Source organism: Emiliania huxleyi, assembly GCF_000372725.1.
Source record: "Emiliania huxleyi CCMP1516 unplaced genomic scaffold EMIHUscaffold_453, whole genome shotgun sequence".
NCBI lineage: Eukaryota > Haptophyta > Isochrysidales > Noelaerhabdaceae > Emiliania > Emiliania huxleyi.
In genome coordinates, this window is record NW_005198586.1 from 10366 (window position 1) to 32131 (window position 21766).

Below are 21766 nucleotides of genomic sequence, written 5' to 3' on the forward strand. Positions count from 1 at the left end.
AATCACGACTCTCACAGTGATTTGGGCTCGGCAGCTTGTCAGCCCTCAGCCGAAGCTGGGGCCGGTCCCGTAGCCGAGAGAGCCCGCGCCGATGAGTTCGACGCGGTCGGGGGGGCCTGCGGAGAGGCCAGCGAGATGGCGATCGCTGTACTTCATGGTGTCATCAAGTGACTGGCTGACTCGCCAGAGGTCGATACTCTGGACGACCCATAGGATGCCACGAATGCCTGAAGGAGAGGGAGGCGAGGCCAGAGGCAGGCTCAGCTGCTCTCGGGTGATCTCACTTTGGTGGCTGAAGGACCCGATGGTCCTGTCACATTCGCGTTCCGAGTCGTGGGGGTAGAAGAATTCGAGGTAGAATCGAGTCAGCACTTCCTTGTAGTACAGCGGACCGCCAGGCTCGCCGGCAGCATCCGCAGGGAGGCAGCATATGAGGCACCAGTGTCTTCTGAAGAGCTCAACAGCTGCGGCCGCGATGGTAGAGTCGGCCGCGGTTCGAGCGAGCAGCTTTTGGCTGCGGGATCGAATCGCGGAAGGCTCATGCCCTCGCGGAGCGACGCGGGTCGCGCGGCGCGCGCGTGTGCGAAATGCGACGACAGACGACAGATGACAGACGCCTGAGCGCTGTACGACTCAACGACCGTCGCCGCAATCGCCACCGCCGCCATTTTGACGAGCAGCGCGAGCGCGCTCGTCGGCGGCCAGCCGTCGCGGGCCGGGCCGAGCCCGGCCTCAATCGGCCGCGCCGCCGCAGCAGGCCCGGAGGCCCACTTGGCGGCCGACCAGCTGACTTCTAAAATCTCTCTCTCTCACACACACACACAACACACACACACACACACACACACACACACACACAAACTGCATAATGTTCTTCTTGGCAGGTGTGTGTTCTTTTTGCTTGGCCGTACATCATGACGGGGTAGGTAGGGTAGGTCTGGGACCTCCCGTCAGGTTTTTCCCTCTATTCACGCTGGAATTTTCACACCAGAAAAAGAAAAAGATCGCCCGAGATCGCGCGGCGCGGCCCGGGGCGGGGTGGATGGGTTGGGAGCGAGGGGGCGGAAGCGTTCAGTGCGGTAGATGGTGAGCTCGGGGCGCGTGAGCCGGACTTGTGAGCCGGACCACCCCCGTTCTTAATTAACCTGCGTTGACCGTTGTTGAGCCAGGACTCAACATACCCGGGCTTTCCTTCCCGCACTGTCACTCCCCTTTCTCCCGGCCGGGGTGGGGCGGGGCGCGCGCGGGTGGCGGCGGGTGTGCGGGATGTCTGTGGGCCCGAGAGCGATATGCCATGTCCGCCTTGCTTTGTTTCCTAACATCGAAGGCTAAGCTCAAAAGAAAATTTTCGCGGAAATCACGATGTCAACCCTCCCCAAGTGGGTGATCTGATGCTTTGTAGGGCCTGAGAGTGGCCTGCCATGTCACAGGAAGGACTGTGGTTGCAGGAGAGTACCACCAACCATCACTTCAGTTGGTATAGTACCCCACCTTAACCCGTCCGATGATTTCTTTTTTAGTTTCCCATAAGAGTAGGGTAGGTAGGTAGGTAGGTAGGTAGGGGCAGGGCAGGGGCCGGCCAGGTTTTTGCAGAATTTCATCAGATGTAAGCAAAAAAGAAATACACCACCACTTGGTGGCAGTTCGGCGCGAAACACATCATGCCGCAGCCCAACGCCAACGACGAGCCGATGCTGCCCCACGGGCGGGACTGGCTCGAGGCGGCGCGGCGCGGCGACCAGCCGGCGATGCAGGCGATCCTGGCAGCGCACCCCGAAGTCCTCTCCTACCGGGGCAAGGGCTGTTCGCTCGGCTTCATCGGTCACACCGCCTTGCACTGGGCGGCCGCCAAGGGCTCCGTGCTTCTACTGGACTGGCTGCTGGAGCGAGGCGCCGATCCGAACCTCGGCAACAACGCCGGCTCGACGGCGCTGCACGTGGCGTCGCAAAACGGGCAGGCCGTCGCCGCCGAGCGGCTGCTCTCCGCTGGCGCCGAGGTGGATGCCAAGGACGACGAGGGCTTCACGCCCGGGGACGTGGCCCAAGAGCGAGGCCATCGCAGCCTAGTCGCGGTGCTCGCCGCCCAGGCCGGCCGCGCGGCGCTCTGTGCCCGGCTAAGTGCGCTCGCCGCGACGGCCGGCGGGTGGAGGGTGGGCGAGATGCGCGAGGCCCTCCGGCTGGGAGCCGTCTCCACCGCCGGCGTCACCGAGAAGAGCGAGCTGGAGGCACTGGTCCGTGAGCTCATGGCACGCGAGGGCGTGCCGGCGGCCGCACCACCGCCGACGGCCGCGCCGCCGCCCGAGGCCACGCCGCCGCCGCCGCCACCACCACCACCACCTCCTCTTGCGAGCGACTCGGGCTCGGACTCGTCGGACGACGCCGAGGCTGCGGCACGGATGAAGGCGGCGGCCGAGCGCGCCAAGGCGAGGCCCTCGCTGCTGCCTCTCTCCTCCCCGCCGCCTCTCTCTCTCCCCCTCGTGCCTCTCTTCTCCTTGCTGACTCTCTCTCTCTCTCTCTCTCTCTCCCTCTCTCTCTCTCTCTCTCCTGGCCACTGCACTCCCACTCCACTCCGCCGCTCCGCTCGCCTGCCGCACTCGTCACGACCGCTGCCGTCGCCGCCCCCGCCCCCGCCCTCACCCCCCCCCCCAGGCGAACGGCAACGAGCGCTTCGGCGCGCGCGACTATGACGGCGCGCTGCACCACTTCTCCTGCAACGCTTCTCCGACTCTTAACGAAATGTAGTCCGCATTGTTCACCAGGCGCGCTGCACCACTTCTCCGTCGCGCTGCGGCTCGACGCGCGCAGGTGGTGCCTTGCGCGAGCGCCACGCGGCCAGCTTGCACCGTCGCCACGGCTGACTCGCGCCCGTGCGGCTGCCAAGATTCCGCAGCGAGCGCGCACTTGCCCGCCGCGGCCGCTCCTCCCCGATGGACCGACTTTCGCCCAGCCTCCGACACCGCTCCGCCCCCGCGCCTCGCAGCCACGTGCTCCACTCGAACCGCAGCGCGGCCCTCGCGGCGCTCGGCCGCGCGAGCGAGGCGCTCGCCGACGCCGACCGCTGCGTCGAGCTTGCGCCGCAGTGGGCCAAGGCGAGGCCCCTCCCTCGCCCCGACCCTGGCCCTCTCCCGCGGCGGCTCCCTCGGGCGCTACGAGAGCCCCCTTCCGAGGAGCAAGACACCCTCTTCCAGAGACCCTACAAGACACCCCCTTGTAGAGACACTCCCACGGGCCCTCCCGAGGCCTTCCAGCCACCAGCTGCCAGACACCCCTCACCTCACCGTCGCCTCCTAAGGGGCATTCGCGCCGCGCCGCCGCGCTCGAGCTCCTCGGCAGCCATGCCGACGCCCTGCGCGCCTACGAGGCGGGCCTGGAGGTGGGCCCGAGATCGTGCCGAGATCGTGCCGAGATCGTGCCGAGATCGTGCCGAGATCGTGCCGAGAACGCTTGCTGGGGCCTACGAGGCGGTCGCTTGCTCGTGGCAGGTCGAGCCGCAGAACGCGGCGCTCCTGCAAGGGCTCGAGCGGCTCAGCGCGCGGCTGCGCGGCGGAGAGGGGGGCGAGCACGGCCGCGCGGGCGGCGGCGGCGGCGACAAGCACGGGGTATCCGATGACACGGGGCAGAGGGGCGGGGGCGACGCTCAGGGTGGCGGCGGCAAGGGAGGAGGCGACAAGGCTTCCCGCGCGGCGAGGCCCGTGCAGGACTCGGACTCGGACTCGGACAGCGGCAGGCTTGCGCCGCGCTTGCCGCCCGCGGCGTGTCGGGCGGGCGTGAGCGGAGACGCGGCCGCTCGCTGGATCGACGCGGCCAAGAGGGCCGACCGACCGGCGCTCGAGTCCATCCTCGCTGCGGCGGGCAGCGACGTCGTCCACGCTACAGCGCGCGGCATCGGGCACACCGCGCTGCACTGGTGCGCTGCCAAGGGGGAGGTGCGAGTGATGGAGTGGCTCCTCTCTGTCGGCGCGGTGGTCAACGCCACCAACGCCTCCGACGCCACCGCGCTGCACACCGCCGCCGGCCACGGCCAGGCCTTTGCAGTGTCGCTGCTCTTGCGGAGCGGGGTCGACACGGCCTTGCGCGACGACGACGGCCGGACAGCCTCTGAGGTCGCCGCGGGCAGGGGGCGGGCCGATTTGGCGAGGCAAATCGAGGCTGCGGCGGCGGACGAAGGCGCCGAGCACGCGTGAGCTCGAGCGACGCCGACTGCTGGCGCGGGCGGTGTGTCGTGTGTTGGGAGTGTGCCAGCCCCCCCCACCACACAAGAAATTCCGTTTTGGTAACCGTTTTCAGAACGATTCACCGTACATCCCCCGAGAGCCGAGTCGCGAAACAGCCACGTCGAGGATATGATCATGGAATGCGTGGGCCGCGATGCGCTAGCAGGCGGGGGGGCGTCTGGCGTGGGGGCAGCACATGAGGCAACCAACAGGTTGAGACAGACATAGTGCTGGTCAACTCGACGTCATGCGGACAGAGGCGCTGCAACCGCTCCGAGTCTCCGGTTGCTTCTCGCGCGCGGCATATTTCGGATTCTCGGGCTGAGGTAGGGCCTCTCCAGCACTCGGCGTCGGTAAATCTCCGTCGAGTAATTCCAGGAAGAACTCACCTCGCGAGCCGCGCCCTCACGCGACCATGTCCTGCGGCCGGTTGAATGCGGCCGGATAGCGGCGCATCGATGTGCGCCCCGCGATGATGGAGATCGTCTTTCCGAGTCGAAGCCAGACCGACTCCTGCACATACGGCACGCCGTGCTTGGCGCAGAGGTCGCGGACGAGTGGCGCCGCCTGAGAGCGCAATGCCAGGGCTCGGTCAGCCTCTCCTCCGTCTCAGCGGGGTGCGGGAGAGGGGTACGGCTTCGCCTTTTGGTACGAGAGCATCGACAGGTCGGGCCAGAGGTGGTGCTCGATCTGGTAGTTGAGCCAGCCGTGCAGAAAGTCGACGCAATCCGCGGCGTGTCCGTGGCCGCCGCGGCCGTCGCCGGTCGCAAAGTTGACCGACGAGGTCACCTGCCGCATGTAGAAGGAGGGGGAGCGCGGCGCGGCGTGCTGCTCGAACCGGTAGAGGTCGTCGCCGCAATGGTTGGTCGCGACGACGAGGAAGGCGTGCGCGTTTGTCAAAAGCTCGGCGAGGACCAGGTTCACCAGCGAGGCCGCCGCTGCGGCGTGGGCGGCGGCGAGCGGCTCGGCACCGCCGGGCAGCACGCCGCCCGCGGCAAGGGCGGCGGCGGCGGCGGCGGCGGCAGCGGGCAGGAGGAGGAAGCGCGTGGTGAAGAAGGGGCCGAGCACGCGCACGAAGAACTCGACGTTGCTGAAGAAGAGCGAGGAGGGGCCGAGGAGGAAGTGCCTGATCCCACGCACGGGGGCCGCGTGAGGCCCTTCCCAGGCGCCCGGAGGAGGAGGAGGCGGCGGCGGAGGAGGAGGAGGAGGAGGCGGCGGCGGAGGAGGAGGAGAGGCCCTTCCCAAGGGCCCGCAGGAGGCGGGGGGCGGGTGGCGCGCCAGTCTCCGACCACGCATGGGTCCTCCTGCAGCTGCGTCGAGAGCTTCTCGAGGCGCGGGTCCGCCTCGCGGCGCATCCTGTTGAGCGAGAGCACCTTGAAGGTGTTTGGCGCGTAGTAGAACCACTTCCAAGTCACCGTCAGGAAGGCGATGACGAGGTACTTGACTGGCGCGAGGAGGGCCGGCATCTGGCGCAGGTTGTCGAGGTTCCGCTCGACAAGGTCGGGGTCGGAGTCCTCGCCGAGGGAGTAGTGGTGCAGCTGGTTGTGCTCGACGTTCCACGCCTCCACGAGCATCCAGTCGAGCCAGTCCACGCACCTGCAGTGTGCGAGCACAGCGGTGTGACTGCGTCCGCGGCCTGGAAAGAGCTCAGGAGGGACTGCTGCACCGCCGGTACACAGAGCCGACGCCAAAGGTGAAGCGATGGTAGCGCCCGCCCGTGTCGCACTTGTCGAAGCCTCCGTGGCAGACGTGGTGCGCGACGATCGTCCAGCGCGTGAGCACTCCCAGTGAAAGGAACCAGACGGCAATCGGGTTGAACGGGAGCGGGCCGAGCGGCATCGCCATCGTGGCCACGCCGAGCGCCGTGCAGGCGCGCTGCCAGCACACAATCTTGTTTAGGTGCCTCACGTCCGCGTCGCCCTGCTGCGCCGCGAGCGTCTTGCCGAGCGCCTTGATGTCCGCAGCGAAGGCGTCGAGGTCGCACTTGCTGATCCAGGCATCCTCAGCCGACAGTTTCTCAGCCGACAGCTTCTCATTCGGCACGGCGTTGCCGAGGTCGTCGAGGTAGAGCTCGGTGCCGGCGCGCGAGAGGGCATGCTGCGAAGCTCTCGTCGCCATTAGCGTTGGCGATGCAGATTCTCACCTGTCTAGTTCACACCTGTCTAGCCTGTGTGCTGTGAGAGAGAGTTGTTTTGTTTAAATTCTTTCACGCTCTCGCGGCGTACCAGGTAGCTGACGGCAAACCCGGCAAAGTGACCCGTTTTTACCCACCCACGCCCGTGCGCGCGTATCTTAGCTAAGGTACGCGGCCACACGCGCTGGCGCGCACGGCAACCGGGACTTACACGCGCGACACGAGGGACTGTGTATCCTTGGCTGCCTCCCTCGTGGGAGAATAGCCGCCCTCACCCGCTGCCGCGCATCGAGCTCGGCGGGGCCTGATACGTGTCATTCTGTGCCGGCGCGTATCTTAGCCAAGATACGCGGCCACACGTGCAAACGCGTATAGCGGTCGACTCGCGCCCACACGTGCAGGCGTGCAGCCCGCCGCCTACCTTATCTTGGCCTCAAGGTGTCCCTTACCTCGGCAGTACCTCGGCGGCCGCCCCGAAGAGTACGTGGCGGTGTGCCGGCGTCCCTCTGTGCCACTTGTTATTATCACCGCCCTCACACCGCTACTGCCCCGCCACGCCGTCGCCACCTACTCCATTTTTCTCGTCACCGCCACTGCCCCCGGCGACCCAGGCAATGGAGCGCCGCACAAGCAGGCAGGGCGTCCGGGCCCGCTTCGAGATGATCCCCTGCGCGTGCGCCGGGCCTGGCCAAGAGGTGGGCGAGCTCGAGATGTTTATGCACCCGCTTCAGGAGTGCAACAGCCTGCTGGCGGCAAAGGCGGGCGTGTGGGCGCACGGTGGTGACTGTGTCGGTAAGCCTGCGAAGCGCTTGAAGGTGCCAGTGGTGACGCTGCAGCCGCTGCTTCGGCAGGCGCTTGCGGTGTTGCCGCGGGTGCAGCTCCTCAAGCTGGACGTGCAGGGCGTGGAGTGGCCTTGCCTCGCGGGGGCGGGAGAGGAAATCGCCCGTGTGGACAACTTATTCCTCGAGATCCAGGCACCCGACACACACACACACACACACACACACACACACACACACACACACACACACACACACACACACACACACACACACACACACACACACACACACCGCACGCACGCACGCACGCACACACACACACACCAGGATGCGCGTGGAGGAAACCTACCTCAGAGATGTGGTGCCGGTGGATAGCCCCAGTCATGGCCCCGTGTGAGACGCGCGCCTCACAACATCTCAGCCCACCTTAGGATTTGCCGTCCAACGACTCGAATGTCATGTATGCCGACCACCATGGCCGCGGCGCGCCCGATGTGGCCGAGATGGACGCCAAGCTCGCGCCGCTCGGCTTCGTGCGCCAGTACTGCGAGGCCCGAGTGTCTCGAGCCGGGAGGTGTGATGTGGAACCCGGCTCCTTTGACCTTGCCTGTGACCTCCAGGCCAACAACTGCTACCACCGCGAGCTCAACTGTCTCTGGACGCAGCGGGGGCGGCCGCCGCTGTGGGTCACGGGGCGGCCTCAGCCGCGGGGGCGGCCTGCTGTGCAGAATGACACTTCAATGAAACCCGCCTTCCGGCGGGTCGAATACGTCTCGCCGCTGAGGACCTCAACCAAGCCGGGTGCACTTGACAGAGTGCTCCAATCCTTCTTGCTACGGCCCTCGGAGTGCGTCGCGAAATCCTAGGTGAAATCAAAACACCAGACCAATACTGCCAGTAGAAGAAAACGCGCCTGACCGTCTTCGCGCGCGCGCGGAGCTATGCGGGCAGCAGCAGCGCGAACCGTGACGAAGCAACAGCGCGAGCTAGAGGCCTCGCTGCGGCTTCTGCTCGCGCGGCCCGACGCAGGCGCCAAGCTTGAGCATCTCCTCCAGCAGACGTCGCAGATGGCGGCAGCAGACCGTTCGATTTTTATGGAGTGCCTCGCGCGGGCCCGAGAACCGCAGGACGTGCAGGCTCGCGGCTTGGAGGTGCACATATCCATCCCGCTGATGCCTCTGCCACGAGGAAACGGCGTGAGTGCGGCGATGGCAGCCGACGGCTACTGGGCAGAGGCCTACCGCGCCGGGCGAGACAAGCAGCGCCGCGGGGCGGGCGGATGGAGCTTTGCGGCTGCGCAGCAGTGCATGCACATGCATGCGATGCTGGCGGTGCACTCGCTGGCTCCGACTGCCGAGCAAGCGTTCCCGCCGGCTACGGGTCCAACCGGCGACTCGCCCGGCCACAAGCTGCTGCTGCTGGTCGCATCTCACGTCGGGAACGAGCAGCGGCTGGCGCTGCTGCGGCGCAGTCTGGCGTCGATGGTGGCGCAGCGGGGCTGCGGGCTGGTGCTGCTTGGCTGGAGCTCCGAGCGTGCGCTGCGCGACGCGGTGGCCGCTGCCATCTCCGAGTCGCAGGCGGCATGCCGCGAGGTTGGCGCCAAGAAGGCCGGCCTCAATTTGCTGGCGGTGGAGCAGCCTGGCCGGCGGACGCAGTTCGAGCACTACGCGGCACTGCTGCGGGAGGTGGAGGCGGCGGCGAGAAGGCGCAGAGGCGGCGACGTGCGGGCGGCGGACATGCCGGCGGGCGGCAGCGGGGGCGGCGCCGAGGCGGCGGCGGCGGTGGCGGAGGAGGGGGAGGGGGAGAAGGGGGAGGAGTTGGTGCTCGAGGAGAATTTGGGAGCGGAGGAGGGGGGGGAGGGGGAGGGGCTGGTGCTGGAGGAGAATGTGGGAGCGGAGGAGGAGGGGGAGGGGGAGGGGCTGGTGCTGGAGGAGAACGTGGCGGGGCTCGTGAGGCGGGGCGAGGCGGAGGAAGACGGCGAGGAGCCCCTCCTGGAGGAGAACGCGAGCGGCGGCAGCGACGGCGCCGAGGGCCCGGAGGGGTGCGCTCTTCCCGCGTCTCGCCCTCTTCTCACGTAGCGGGGGCTTGCTGCGCGTAGGCGGCGCTCCTCTGCTCGAGCTCAACGTCGACGGTGGCGGAGGCGTTGCTGGCGGGGAGGAGGCGGCGGAGGAAGAGGCGGCGAAGGAAGAGGCGGAGGCGGAGGGGGAGACGGAGGCGGCCGCCGCCCTCTCCGGTGCCGCTGCGCTGCGCCGCGGTCTTGCAGCCGCAATGCGGCCGCCGGGCGGAAGCTGCAGCTGGTGGGTCGCTTTTGCCGACGACGACGACATCCTCCACCCGCGCCGCTTCGAGGCCTACCTTGCCGGCGCCGCGGCGGCGCCCGCCGCTGCGAGGGCAGTCTCTGCGGCCTGGATAGCCCGGCCGGTCGGGCGGGAGGAGGGGGTCGCCTCCGCCGCCGGGGTGGACGCTCTGGTCGCGGCGGGACGGGCCGTGCGCACGCCACGCCAGGCGGCTCGCACCCTGCCCTTGCCCCTGCCTCTGACGCAAACGCCAACTCTGACCAGCACGCACGCCACGCTAGGAGGCGGCCGCTGGTCACGGCGGCTCGTGGGAGGAGTACTGGAACTTTGCCGTGCGGCTCGCAGCGTCGGTCCCGCGGTGTTATGTGTGCAGGGGTCGTTCACGCCCTCCTGCCCTGCACAGGTGCGGCTCGACGCTCTCCGCCCCTTCTTCGCGCGCGCGAGCGACGGGCTCCTCCGCTCGACATACGCCGACATGGCGCTGTACTTTTACCTGCGCAATGCGGTGCCGACGACGCGCTTCGCGCCGCGCAGCGGTTTCTCTTCCAATTGGCTCTACTTTTACGACAAGTGCGCCGCCTCATACTCGCCGCTGGCCTATGCACGCCTACGCGCCCCCCACTCACTACACCGCTTCACGCCTACGCCGCTTCACGCCTACGCGCCCCCACTCACTACGCCGCTTCACGCCTACGCCGCTTCACGCCTACGCGCCCCCCACTCACTACACCGCTTCACGCCTACGCCGCTTCACGCCTACGCGCCCCCACTCACTACGCCGCTTCACGCCTACGCCGCTTCACGCCTACGCGCCCCCACTCACTACGCCGCTTCACGCCTACGCCGCTTCACGCCTACGCCGCTTCACGCCTACTGTACGCCTCTTCACACCTCCTGTACGCATCTTCACCTCTTGGCCCCCCCTGCCGCGTCCCACTCGTCACCGGCTGGGGAGGGCGTTGGACGAGAGGCGCAGGGCGCGGCGCGTCGGCTGTAGGCCGCTCGACCCTGCGGCGGCGCGCGATCAAAAGGCGCGCCGTAGAGGCCGTGAGGGTGAGAGGCTATCCTGTCTGTGACAACATGTGCACGACACGCTGTTGCAGGCGAGCGCGGGCGTGACGCCGTCGCCTTCGGACGATGCTCTGCGCGCAGAGCTGCGGCGCGAGCTGCGGCGCGCGGCCGCCGACGCGCAACCCGCGGGCGGCGGCCGCGCCGAGATTGAGCGCCGGCTGGCGGACGACGGCGCGTTGCTCGTCTTTGCTGGCCAGCAGCGCTCGATTGCCGAGATGTATTGCGCGCTCTTTTGCGGCGCCCCGGTGCTGCCGAGCGGCGCCGCGTTCACCGCGCTCGGCCTTGCTGCGGCGGACGACCAGCTAGGCGAGCTGGGCTGGCCGGCGAGCATCCTCGACGCCACGCAGCGCTGCAGGGCCGCTGCGCTGGTGCACACAGCAGAGGCGTTCGGCGTTTGGCCGGGGGAGCCTCACTAGCGCACCGCGTCGGCAACAGTGATGTGACAGTGTAACGTAAAGTACGCGTGAATATGTGCATGTGCATGATAACGGAGTGTGTTCTGTTCTAGATTTTTCAACCCCTGCTAAAAACAGAGACGAATCGGAGACGAGATTTTTGCTCAGTGTACACAGTAGAGTCATCGTAGCAAGTCAGTAATAGAAGAAAGAACGTGTAGAGCCGTCTCGGTACCAAAACCCAAAAGTTCGCGGGCCCGAAGGGGGGGACACAGAGGCTATGTCATCGGTCAGTGGAGAGTCGAGTCGAGCAGGCATGCTCTGTCTTGCCTCGGGCGGCGAAATTCTGTTGTGCTGGTGACGGAGGCCATCTGGAGGTAGGTCTTGTTCATGCATGTGCTGATTACATGTAGGTAGTATCTGAGCAGCACGGGGTGTCTGGTCGCAGGAAGGATGGCGGTGACCGCAATGGCGTGCGGTAAACTTCTTTGAAGCGTCCATCGCCAGGTCAACGACCCTCTCCTGCAAGGGTTTGTATTAAAGAAAGACATCTGGCAAAAAAAATACCGTTGAGTTTACGCACCCTGCCGAGCCAGTGTTTGTGGGGGCTTGGCCGCGCGCTTGCCGGCGCGGCTGGAGCCCGGGAGATGTCGGCGCCCGGCGCGGACGCCGACGAAATCGTCGAGCGGTCTCCGGACGGCCGCTACGTGCGGGTGCGTCTGCCGCCACTTTTGCCAGCGCGCGGCGGACCTCGCGCGCGGGCTCGGAGCGCCTGCGCTTAACTCTCCATCCCGCGCTGGCCCTGCTGCCCTCCCGCCCCCGGGATCCCGGCCCTCACTTGCTTCCACCTGTGCTGCCGCGCGCGCAGTTCCGCCAGACGCTGGGTGTCGGCGCCTTCAAGTCCGTGTACAAGGCGTACGATGAGGAGGAGGCGCCGCACCCTCCCTGCGCCCTGGCCTTGACTGGCCTTGCCGCTCCGGGCGGGTCGGGATATGCCGCCGTGGCTGCTCTGCGGCCTGGAGGCTGGCGCGGTGCTGGCCGCTGTTCGCGGGGGGGGGGGGGGGGGCGACGCGGCCGCGCACACCAGCCCCTGTGTATTCTCCCCCCGCCTGCCGGCGCCGCCAGACGGCTCAGAGACTGGCTCCCACGCGCGCGCAGGGCATCGAGGTGGCGTGGTGCCAGGTGATGCTCGACCGCGCGGACGAGGCCGTCGTCGCGCAGATCTACAAAGAGGTGGAGATCCTCAAGGGCCTCAACCACAAGCACATCCTCCAGTTCTACACCTACTTCAACGACATGTCGGACAAGGCAAAGCACCTCGTCTTCATCACCGAAATCATGACGTCGGGCACGCTCAAGCAGTGCGCGCGCCGCGCCGCCCGGACCTGCAGGTCGGCCCGCTCGCCCCGCCTCACCTCCCCCCTTCCGGCGCAGGTACATCGCCAAGGCCAAGCGGGTGAAGCGCAAGGTGGTCAAGAAGTGGTGCGCCGCGCGCTGGCGATGCGGCCGCCCAGCGCGGCCGTCCCAGCCTCCGCGCTGCGCATTCGTAGGTGCCGGCAGATCCTCGAGGGGATGACGTACCTGCACTCGAACCAAATTATCCACCGGGACCTCAAGTGCGACAACATCTTCATCAACGGCAACAACTCGGAGATCAAGATTGGCGACCTCGGCCTCTCGACGCTGATGCGGGACGCGCCCGCGCAGTCGGTGCTCGGCACGCCCGAGTTCATGGCCCCGGAGCTGTACGACGAGGAGTACAACGAGAAGGTGGACATTTACGCGTTCGGCATGTCGGTGCTCGAGATGGTGACGTCCGAGTACCCGTACTCGGAGTGCAACAACGCGGCGCAGATCTACCGCAAGGTGACGCAGGGCACGAAGCCGGGCGCGCTCGACAAGATTCGCGACGAGCAGACGCGCGCCTTCATCGACCTGTGCCTCATGCACGACCACAAGCAGCGGCCCGCGGCGGCAGAGCTCCTCGAGCACGAGTGGCTGCGCATGCCCTTTGGCGGCGCGGGATCGGACGACGACAAGCCGGTGTCGCTCCTCAGCGCCGAGAGCGAGGCCGCGCCGCCGCCTGCGCAGGGCGCGGCCGCCGCGCCGTCGTCCGAGCCGCCAACGGCCGTGCCGGCGAAGGCCGCGCCGGCGTCCGCCGCTGCGCCACCGCAAGAACAGCCTCCACACGCCGCCGAATCGGGCGCCGGCGCGCCGACCGGGGCCGGCGGGAGCGCCCCAGCGCCCCAGCCCGCCGCGCCCGCCGCGCCCGCTGCGCCCGCTGCGCCCGCTGCGCCCGCGGGGCCCGCCGCCGCCGCCGCGCCCCCTGGCTCGCCGTCGGGCCAGGACGTGGACAAGGCGCCGGCGGCGCCCCTGGCGAGCGCGCGCTCACAGCCGGCGTCGCACGCGGGCGGCAGCCGCCACTCGATTGACCTGACGCACGAGCCGAGCACGTCCAACGAGATTGAGCTGACGTGCTCTGTGATGCTCGACGGCGAGACCAAGACGGTCACCTTCCAGATGGACCCCGTCAACGACACGGCCGAGGCGGTCGCCGACGAGATGGTGGAGGAGCTCGAGCTCGACCGGTCGGACGGCACTCGGGAGGACATCATCTCCCAGGTCAACGACCTCCTCAACCAACGCCGCGCCCAGCTGCTTAGCGGCTCGGTGCCAGTGACCCGCGCAAACTCGCCGCCGGAGGCGCGGCAGGATGTCGCAGTCGGCTACGCCTCCGACTCGGCCGCCATCTCCCGGCGGCACCATCCCGGCACTTTCGACATTTCGGGCTATGCGTCCGACTCGGCGTCGCTGCCGCTGCCACCCGAGCCGCCCAAGGCGCACTCGGGCTCGTCTGAGGCGGACGTCAACGCCATTTCGCCAGCTGCGTCGGTGTCCTCCATCACGGAGCAAGCCGCGATGGGCCACGCCTACCCGCTGGCGCCGGCCGCCTCTCAGCCCACCGGGGCCTGTGGCCAGGCGATGCCCGGCGCGCCGGCCATGCTGCCCAACGGACGGCAGCCGCAGATGCCCCCACAGCAGCCGATGGGCCCGCCGCCGCCGGTGCAGATGCAGCCGCCAACGATGCAGCACCCCCCGGAGGGGGGCATGACGCGCGCGGCAACGGCGCCGGGCGCCGCTATGCAGGCAGCCTACGCGCAAGCCACCGCCGGCTACCCTGGCGGGCAGCAGCCGCCGCCGCACCACATTGACGGCAGCAGCTCGATGACGTCGTTGCCGCCGCAAGGCGGACTTTCGATGCAAGGCAGCCAGATGTCGATAGGGATGGCGCCTTCGCCGGGCGAGGACGAGGGCGACGACGGTGACGAGGAAGACCTCGAGCTGATGCGCTCCATCGAAGAGCAGCAGAAGAAGGAGATGGAGCGGATGTTGGCGAAGCACGCGCAGCAGAATGATCGGATGAAAAAGATGATCAAGGAGCGCCGTGCCAAGGAGAAGCAGGACCAAAAGCGGGCGGAGTGGGAGGAGGGCCAGCGCGCCGCGGCGGCTCAACAGCAGCAGTGGCAGGGGCAGCCTCAGCTGCCGCCTCAGCCCCAGGCTCAGCAATGGCAGGGCGAGCAGCCGCAGCAGCAGCAGTGGCAAGGCGGCGGCATGCAGGGCGGGTACATGCAGCCGCCCGCGGTCCAGCATCAGCAGTGGCAGGGCGACATGCACCCGGGGCAGCAGGTGCCCCAGCCGGGGCAGCCCATGCCCCCGCAGCAACAGCAAGCGATGATGACGCCGCAGCACATGCAGGGCGGGGGCGCCGTGCAGTACGTGCCGATGCCGACGGGAGGCCAGCCGGGAGGCCAGCCGGGGGGCCAGCAGGGGCAACACGCCCCCCCCCCCCCCCTCCCCTCCCGCGAGGCTGACGCCTCGCCCCATCGCTCCCTCTCAGGCGCCGATGGTGATGCCGCAGCACATGGCCGCGCCGCAGGCGGTGCCGCACCCGCAGCAGTGGCCCGACCTCGAGCGGGTGCAGGCGCTGCAGCAGCAGGGACAGGGGCAGCCGCAGCAGCAGGGGCAGGGACAGGGGCCGCCGCAGCAACAGGGGCCCCCGCAGCAACAGGGACAGGGGCAGCCGCAGCAACCAGTGCAGTATGTGCAGCAGCAGCAGCAGCAGCAGGCGATGCCACCCGCGCACGGCCAGCCGCTACCCCAGGTAATCCCTCAGCACCCACAACAGCACCAGCCGCCGCCGCCGACCAGCCAGCAGCCGCCGCTGCCACAGCAACAGCAGCCGTTGCCGACGACGCAGCCGCCGCAGCAGCCGCCGCAGCAGCAGACGCAGCAGACGCAGCCACAGCAGCCGCCGCAGCAGACGCAGCCACAGCAGCAGACGCAGCAGACGCAGCCACAGCAGCCGCCACAGCAGACGCAGCCGTCGCAGACGCAGCCGCCGCAGACGCAGACGCAGACGCAGCCGCAGTACGTGCAGCAGGCGGCGCCACCGCAAGCGTTGGCGCCGCCGCCGGCAGCGTCGCAACAGGCGATGGCGCCTCCGCCGAGCCAGCCGCCGGTTCCATCGGTTCCACAACAGAAGCCGGCACCGACGCAGCGGCCGCCACAGCAGCCGTCCCAGCCGGCATCGTGCAAGGCGGACTCGCCGCCGCAAGCGAGCGCGCGGGGTGCAGCGGCCGCCGGGACGGCGCCGGCGGTCACCCCCACTGCGGCGACAGGGGCTGCGAGTGGCGCGGCGGGCCGGGGGCTGGCCACGGGCCAGGGCGCCGCGGCAGGTAGGGGGGTAGCCGGTGGGGTTGCGGCAGGAGGCGCCGGGGCGGGCGTCGCTGCGGGTGGGAGAGGGGCGGGAGGCGCGGCTGGGGGCGGGGGCCCGCCTAAGGGCGGGGGGGCATCAGCAAGTGCTGCAGGTGCCTCCAGTGCCGCCGGCGCGCATCCAGCCCCGGCTAGCGGGGCGGAGAAGCCCCCGAAGCAGCCCGCGCCGGTGGTGCGCCGGCCGTCAAAGAACCATGACGAGCAGACCAAGGCCGCGGCCGAGAGCGCGAGGGCCAAGGAGGCGCAGCTCATGGACCAGATCTCGTGCGGGCTAGGGACAAAGAACGAGCTCGGGAAGCTCAAGGGCGTCAACGGCTCGTCGGACTGCTTGAGCTCAATGCCGTCGGTCGCGTCCACGCCGTCCGCTTCGCCCGCCCCGCTAGGGGGCGCCGCGCGCGCCAGGGCGCCGGGCGCTGGCGGCGGCGGCGGCGGCGGTGGCGGCGGCGGAAACACCCACATCGCCGGGGCGGGGCAGCCGATGCGGCCGCAGTCGAATAGCGCGCCGCCGAAGCCCGGGGGCATGAACGCGTCCTCGACTACCGCGAAGCAGATGTCCGAGGCGCAGGCGCGTGGGCTCGAGCAGGAGTTGGGGTTGGGCGGCGGCGTCGCCGGCGGGGCACGGTAACATACACCGGACTATAGCCCTGTGTGTGTGTGTGTGCCGCCTGCGTCGCTTTTTTCACTCTGTCGAGTTAGTTGTACGGTGTGTTGAAATATACACACGCACGCGGAGCGGCGCGCCGGTTTGCGCCAGGCCGCCCGCGCGACCGTAAATTCGCGAGCACCGAGCAGCCACCTACTATATTCTATATAGGAATGTGATCACCCAGAAAACACTGCTCACGGGGGACTCCGGGTCCCAAAAGGTGCAGCGTGAAAGTGAAACGTTGTATTTTCACACCTCAGTAACTTGATAGCTAGAGGGTTCCATACGAAAAACTCATCGGCAATCGATATCGGCGGCTGCCGCCCGTTCCAAATCCGATCGTGCGTGCATGCGCATGTTGCGTCCGCGTGCGCTCTACATAGAAGTAGAAGGAACACAGGGCGTCGATTCATGTTCAGCGGCTTCTATCATCCGCTCCCAGCTCCATCCGCATCCCGCTTCATCGCGCTGATCTCCGCCTCGATGGTCTCGATGCGCTGCTGCCGCTTGAGAGCGTTGATCTCGGCCTCGAGCGCGCTGATTCGTCGCTGAGCCTCGTCCGACGCGCCCTCCCCCCCCTCCGCCGCGGAGTCCGCCCGCCCGCCCGCGTCGGCCGGCTGCAGCGCCTCTCCTCGATTCATGCGCCTCTGCCGCTCCACCTGCGCCGTCCAGCCTGCGGCCGCTTGTTTGAAGGAGGCGCCGAAGCCGTCCGTCGCGGCGGCTGCCGGTTCTTCCGGTGGTGTCACCTTCGGCTTCACCAGTCCGGCGAGCCAATTGCCGGCCTGCGCAACCCAGGGAGGGGCGGCCTCGGAACGCAGCCGAGAAGGGGCCGAGCGTGGGAGCCTGAGAGCTTTGGTCCGAGAGGCAGGCCTGCACGTCGAGAGGGACCGCCTGCTTGCGCTCGCGCTCCTTCTCCGCCTTAGCTTCGGCCGCGAGCGCCTCTGCGCGCCGGCACGCCTCCTCGTAGGCCTGCTGCCTGCGGGTGAGGTCAGACGAGTCACATGGGCATGGATGTTATCTCTCCACCACACAATCTGTGAGACAGAAGCCCCATGGCATGCAGAGCGGCCCGGGCGCGGGTGAGCAATCGCCCCCCCCGAAATGCACACGCTGGATGCGATGGGAGTGTGTAGCCCTAGTACCGGTGAATGTGTAGCCCTAGTATATGTAGCCCTAGTAGTGCAGGAGCGCGAGTCACGACCTAGGCTCGCCGCCTCTCCTCCTCGCTCAGCGCGAGCGCGACGTTGGCGCGGCGGGGTGCGCCTCTGCCACCGCGGCCGCGCCCTCGCCCGCCCCCGGACCTGCCCTGCCGGCCAGCTGTGGGCGGCAGCGTCTCGTCCGGCCCCTGAGGCAGTGGCATCCCCGTCTCCCCCTCGATGCGCCGCTTCAGGTCGCGCAGCACCTGTCGTGGACGTGTCGTGGACGTGCATTGGAGACTGTCGTGCACACATGCGATGCGGACGGGAGGAGCCTCGAAAGCGCGCGCCTTGATCTGCGAGAGCTTCTGCGGCGAGAGGAGGTCCCACATCACGCCGCTCGGCTTGGGCGCGCGCCCCTGGCCCACACGCAGCACGCGGGTGGGCGTCACGATGACGTCGACGGGGACGTCGTGCTTGGTCAGCTGGCCTGCCGGCATGTCGCTCACCACCTGGCAGTCGTGCACGGTCGTCACGACGAGCGTGGTCTGCGGGTCGAGGTTGCCCTGCCCCGAGAGGATGCCCCACTCCAGCTCCGCAAAGCCCTCGCCCTTGCCGACTCGAGCGCCGGTGGCCGGGCACACCGCCGTCGAGCCGACCACGACCAAGTCGACTGTGTACTGCGCATCGAGCGTCACCTGCGTGCCGTGCTGCGCCACGCCCTTGGAGTTGGTCAGCTGATCCACCCGCATGCCCGGCTCGAGGTTCTCGTCCACGCTGAGCGTCGAGAAGAAGCCGGTGCGCAGCCGCGGCTGCGGCGTGAGCAGGGTCTTGCCCTCCGAGAGCACGAGGCGGCGCACAGGCCGCTGAGGCGTGTCCGGGTTCACCTTGACCAAGCTTGCGCTCTGGAACTCCGGCAGATCGGCCAGCCTCATGGCCGCCGCCTCCGCGCCAACAAAGTTGGGGATGCGGTGGTGAACCGGCCGAGGCCACTCGGCATAGTCCTCGGCCTCCATCATGTCCCAGATCCTCCTGCGGACCGCCCACTTCCACGGCGTCCGCAGCTTTGCGAACGTGGCCTCCTCAGCCGCCATGGCCTCCATCGCGTCTGCATCCTTGGCCAATCGGTCCGTCTCAAAAGAGGCGGCGTCAAAGCCATCGACCGCCATCGCCGGCCGCGACGAACGCGGCAAAAGCACTGCACTGTGTACACCTCGTTCGCCGTGAGCGGGGCGCGGCAGTCTGGCGTGGTGGTTAAAGGCAAATACTGAAGTCAGCATCTGCGTGCGTCGCAGAGCACAGTTCGGCTTGTTCGGCTTGTCACTTCGGCGGTAGTGAGCCCCCCGTCGGGCTGGTGGTTCTGGGAGTAGATCAGGACTCCAACTCCAACAAAACAAATCCGGGTGCGCGCCGCCGCGGTGCTCGCTGCCATCAAGAATACAAGGACTGGTTCGCGCACCAGGAGCTCGTCAAGGCGCGGGACGTGCACGTCAAGAACAACCCGTCCCTCGGAGACAGCGCCGTCAACAACCGCGAAGCCTCGCGCTTCGTCTCCGCCTCAACGCCTTTCGCCGGCAAAGCCCTCGATGTCCGTGTCGACGGCACGTACGCCACCGCCCTCTCCTCCGACGCCCTCCAGGACGAGCTCCAGCGGAAGCTCGGCCTTTGGCTCTCCGTGGCGCTTCCCACCCTTCGGGTCGCGCTCGAGCGGGGCATGCCAGTCGATTTCTTCGGCGACTACCTTTACAACAAGGCCCACCACCGGCGGCCCCACGACGGCGTCCTCGCCGCCTGGGCGGACGCGATGCGCGCCCCGGCCAACGCGCCGGTCGTGCACGGTGACAAGGAGAAACCAGAGCTCACCCGGCAGTACAACGAGGGGTACAAGGTCGACCTCGCGGAACCCCACGCTGGCCCGGGAGGATGCGATGAGGTGAATGAAGTCAAGCTCTGGACGCCCCTCCTCAAGACCTCCTCGGCGGGCGTTGGCAACGCCTCGAGCGGCGGCACGCCCGCCTCCGTTGGCCACTCCTACGCCTTCGGCAACACCGAAGAGAAGGCCCGCCGCCTAAACATGGGCTGCAAGGCGCGCGGGCAACCCGGCCAACCCTTCGACCACAAGAACGGCCACGGCTACGTCAAGGCGCATCGCGGTTTCTACCACGACGCGATCTTTGTCAAGCGCAACAACTTCAACCTGCTGCTCCACGAGACGTTCGGCGGCGGCTTCTCGCCCACCGCCGTTCTCAAGCTGCGCCGCCTCGCGCGCAAAGCCGCGCGCGGCAGCGTCGACCGCACGGCCTACTCGCCCAAGTACTCGCTTTCTTTTATGTCCCACCATGCAGAGCGCATCTCTCTCTCTGTTGTGCGAGGCGTGGACCGCGCCATTCGCTCTCACCTGGCAACCCTGTCTGCACGTCTCGCGCGCGCGTGAACAGGGCTCCAGGCCCCAAATGACGTGTGAGTGTTAGAGTTGTTTGGTATTGCTAAAAATCTCTCTCTCTCCCAACTCCCCTTCGGTGGACGGGGAGAGAGAAAGTCGGCTACCATATCAGCTCCGCCTCGTCTGCATGTTGTTCATTACTTCGCGGCGGCGCTGACCTCCGTCGGCGCTGCTCGAGTACCAACTTGGTGTGACGCGATCCACGCAGGCGTGTTTTCTGACGGCCGACCGTCAGTGCACGGAGGTTGTTGGCATGATGAACCTCGCGGCTTTTTTCTTTTAAGCCATCACGTCAAGCCTACACGTCGACGCCCCCATGAGCCCTACATCCACTATCGCTCTCCACACGCCGCACTTTTGCGTTGCGCCCGTCCACTTTCTTTTCACACCGGCCGCGCCACCGCCTGCGGCAGCCCACAGCGAGACGCAGCCGCGACCGGCACGCCCACCGTCGTCGGGATTTGGGCTACCGGCACGGCAACCTGCACACCGGGGTACGCTCCCGCACCTCCCCCGTGCGCCGCCACCGGCGCGGCGACAGGTAGCCCTCGGAGCCCGCCCAAGCCGCGCTCCTCGTCGTCGCTCTCCCCACGCAGAGTGTACACGCTCGAGAGGCTGCCTGCGCCGTCGGATGAGGGAGGCGGCCACCCCCGGTCAGCACACACACCGTGGTGGCGGCGATGGGCGCTGTTGCTGTAGTTAGTGGTCTCGGAGCTAAGGGTGGTGGCGGCGGTGATTGTGAGGTGACGCTCGCGGGCATGTCGGGGACGGTGGCGAGATGTTGTGGGCGGCGGATAATGGCGGTGGAGCCGCGCGCCGGTCCATAGCTCACCATCGTCGTGCTCGACTGCGGCGCCTCCTCCGGGGTAGAGGGCGACGACGGTGCCGGCGTACCACTGGCCGTCGCCGCCCTCCTCGACGGTCCACTCGGTCTGCACCCGCGAGCCAACCTGCTCGCAGGGAAGGGCCTCCTCCCTCCGCGACCATCCATCGCCTGCCCCACCCGTGGCCCCCTCCTCACGAAGTGCTGGCGGCGTCGGCGAAGGACACAGGGGCGAAGGCGACCAGGCGTGTGAGCGAGTGAGTGGAGAGGGGCGGTGCAGGAATCGGGGACTGCGCAAGCCTGCACCAGTTCGCCGTCGGCACAGACAGCCGGTGCGGTGGAAGAGGGCTGACTACCGCGGTAGAGGCCAAACAGCGTTGCGGCGAGGAGCAGCAGCCACACTACACAAGGCAGACACAAAAGCTCGCGACGCTTGGCGGACGGCGGGAGGGGCACGGCTCGGGGCCGTCGTTGCGCGCGATGGGGGGGAGTGCGCCTCCGATGGCGAGTCGCAACAGGAACGTGGTCAGCACCTGTCGGCCGCTCGGCAAGCCCGGCCGAGACACCTGCAGTCCCAGAGCGAAGGTGCAAGAGCTGGTGGTGCGTCGAGGGAGCGCCGAAGGAGGGAGACGGGAAAGTGGAGAGGAGGCGAAGACAAGCGGGCGGCGGCGGAGCGGGCGTTGGACGCGGCTCCTGCAGCCCAAGCAGCGGTGCAGCGAAGCCGCCCGGAGCAGTGGCGCCGCCGGCCAAATGCAGATGTTGCACACGCAATGCTATTGGCCAGCCGGGGGCGAGGCCGGTGGAGGAGGGTGGCGGCAGGCGTAGCACGGCCGAGACGAGGACGTATCGGTCGTGTGGCGTCAGCAGCAGCCGCTCGGCGGTGAGACCGCACTCGACGCGCGAGGAGCAGCTGGAGCCGCCTGTGGGTAGTGGTGGGTTGCTTCGGGGTTCCGGACGCCGAGAGGGCAAGGGCAAGAGTCGGGTGGCGGTGAGGGGCTGAGGATGGGGGCACGGGAGGGGTGGGCTGGACGACCCACCAGCGTCGGCCGCGG

General features: G+C 68.1%; 4 protein-coding genes across 4 annotated transcripts; 2 read left to right on the top strand and 2 right to left on the bottom strand.

Annotated features, from left to right (window-relative positions):
• Positions 1 to 4823: 4823 nt before the first annotated feature.
• On the bottom strand, positions 4824 to 6332 carry EMIHUDRAFT_245244 (hypothetical protein; the record flags this gene model as incomplete). Its single annotated transcript, XM_005768541.1, has 3 exons — positions 4824 to 5177; positions 5504 to 5810; positions 5881 to 6332. The coding sequence occupies 3 exons, from the start codon at positions 6330 to 6332 to the stop codon at positions 4824 to 4826; spliced, it is 1113 nt and encodes a 370-aa protein (XP_005768598.1).
• A 630-nt stretch (positions 6333 to 6962) lies between these two features.
• On the top strand, positions 6963 to 10991 carry EMIHUDRAFT_459197 (hypothetical protein; the record flags this gene model as incomplete). The annotated part of the gene is made up of 10 exons (XM_005768542.1): positions 6963 to 7295; positions 7562 to 7687; positions 7751 to 7931; positions 8082 to 8851; positions 9065 to 9171; positions 9394 to 9427; positions 9709 to 9759; positions 9831 to 9997; positions 10425 to 10458; positions 10531 to 10991. The coding sequence occupies 10 exons, from the start codon at positions 6963 to 6965 to the stop codon at positions 10912 to 10914; spliced, it is 2187 nt and encodes a 728-aa protein (XP_005768599.1). The 3' UTR covers positions 10915 to 10991.
• A 494-nt stretch (positions 10992 to 11485) lies between these two features.
• Positions 11486 to 16377, top strand: EMIHUDRAFT_459198 (hypothetical protein). Its single transcript, XM_005768543.1, has 10 exons — positions 11486 to 11606; positions 11762 to 11893; positions 12052 to 12254; positions 12328 to 12375; positions 12444 to 12936; positions 13240 to 14372; positions 14761 to 14869; positions 15434 to 15521; positions 15792 to 16012; positions 16157 to 16377. The coding sequence occupies exons 1-10, from the start codon at positions 11541 to 11543 to the stop codon at positions 16289 to 16291; spliced, it is 2628 nt and encodes an 875-aa protein (XP_005768600.1). The 5' UTR covers positions 11486 to 11540; the 3' UTR covers positions 16292 to 16377.
• A 1235-nt stretch (positions 16378 to 17612) lies between these two features.
• Positions 17613 to 18602, bottom strand: EMIHUDRAFT_54227 (hypothetical protein; the record flags this gene model as incomplete). The annotated part of the gene is made up of 2 exons (XM_005768544.1): positions 17613 to 17714; positions 17775 to 18602. Coding segments are annotated over 2 exons (930 nt in total), but the record flags the coding sequence as incomplete, so codon positions are not given.
• Positions 18603 to 21766: the final 3164 nt, after the last annotated feature.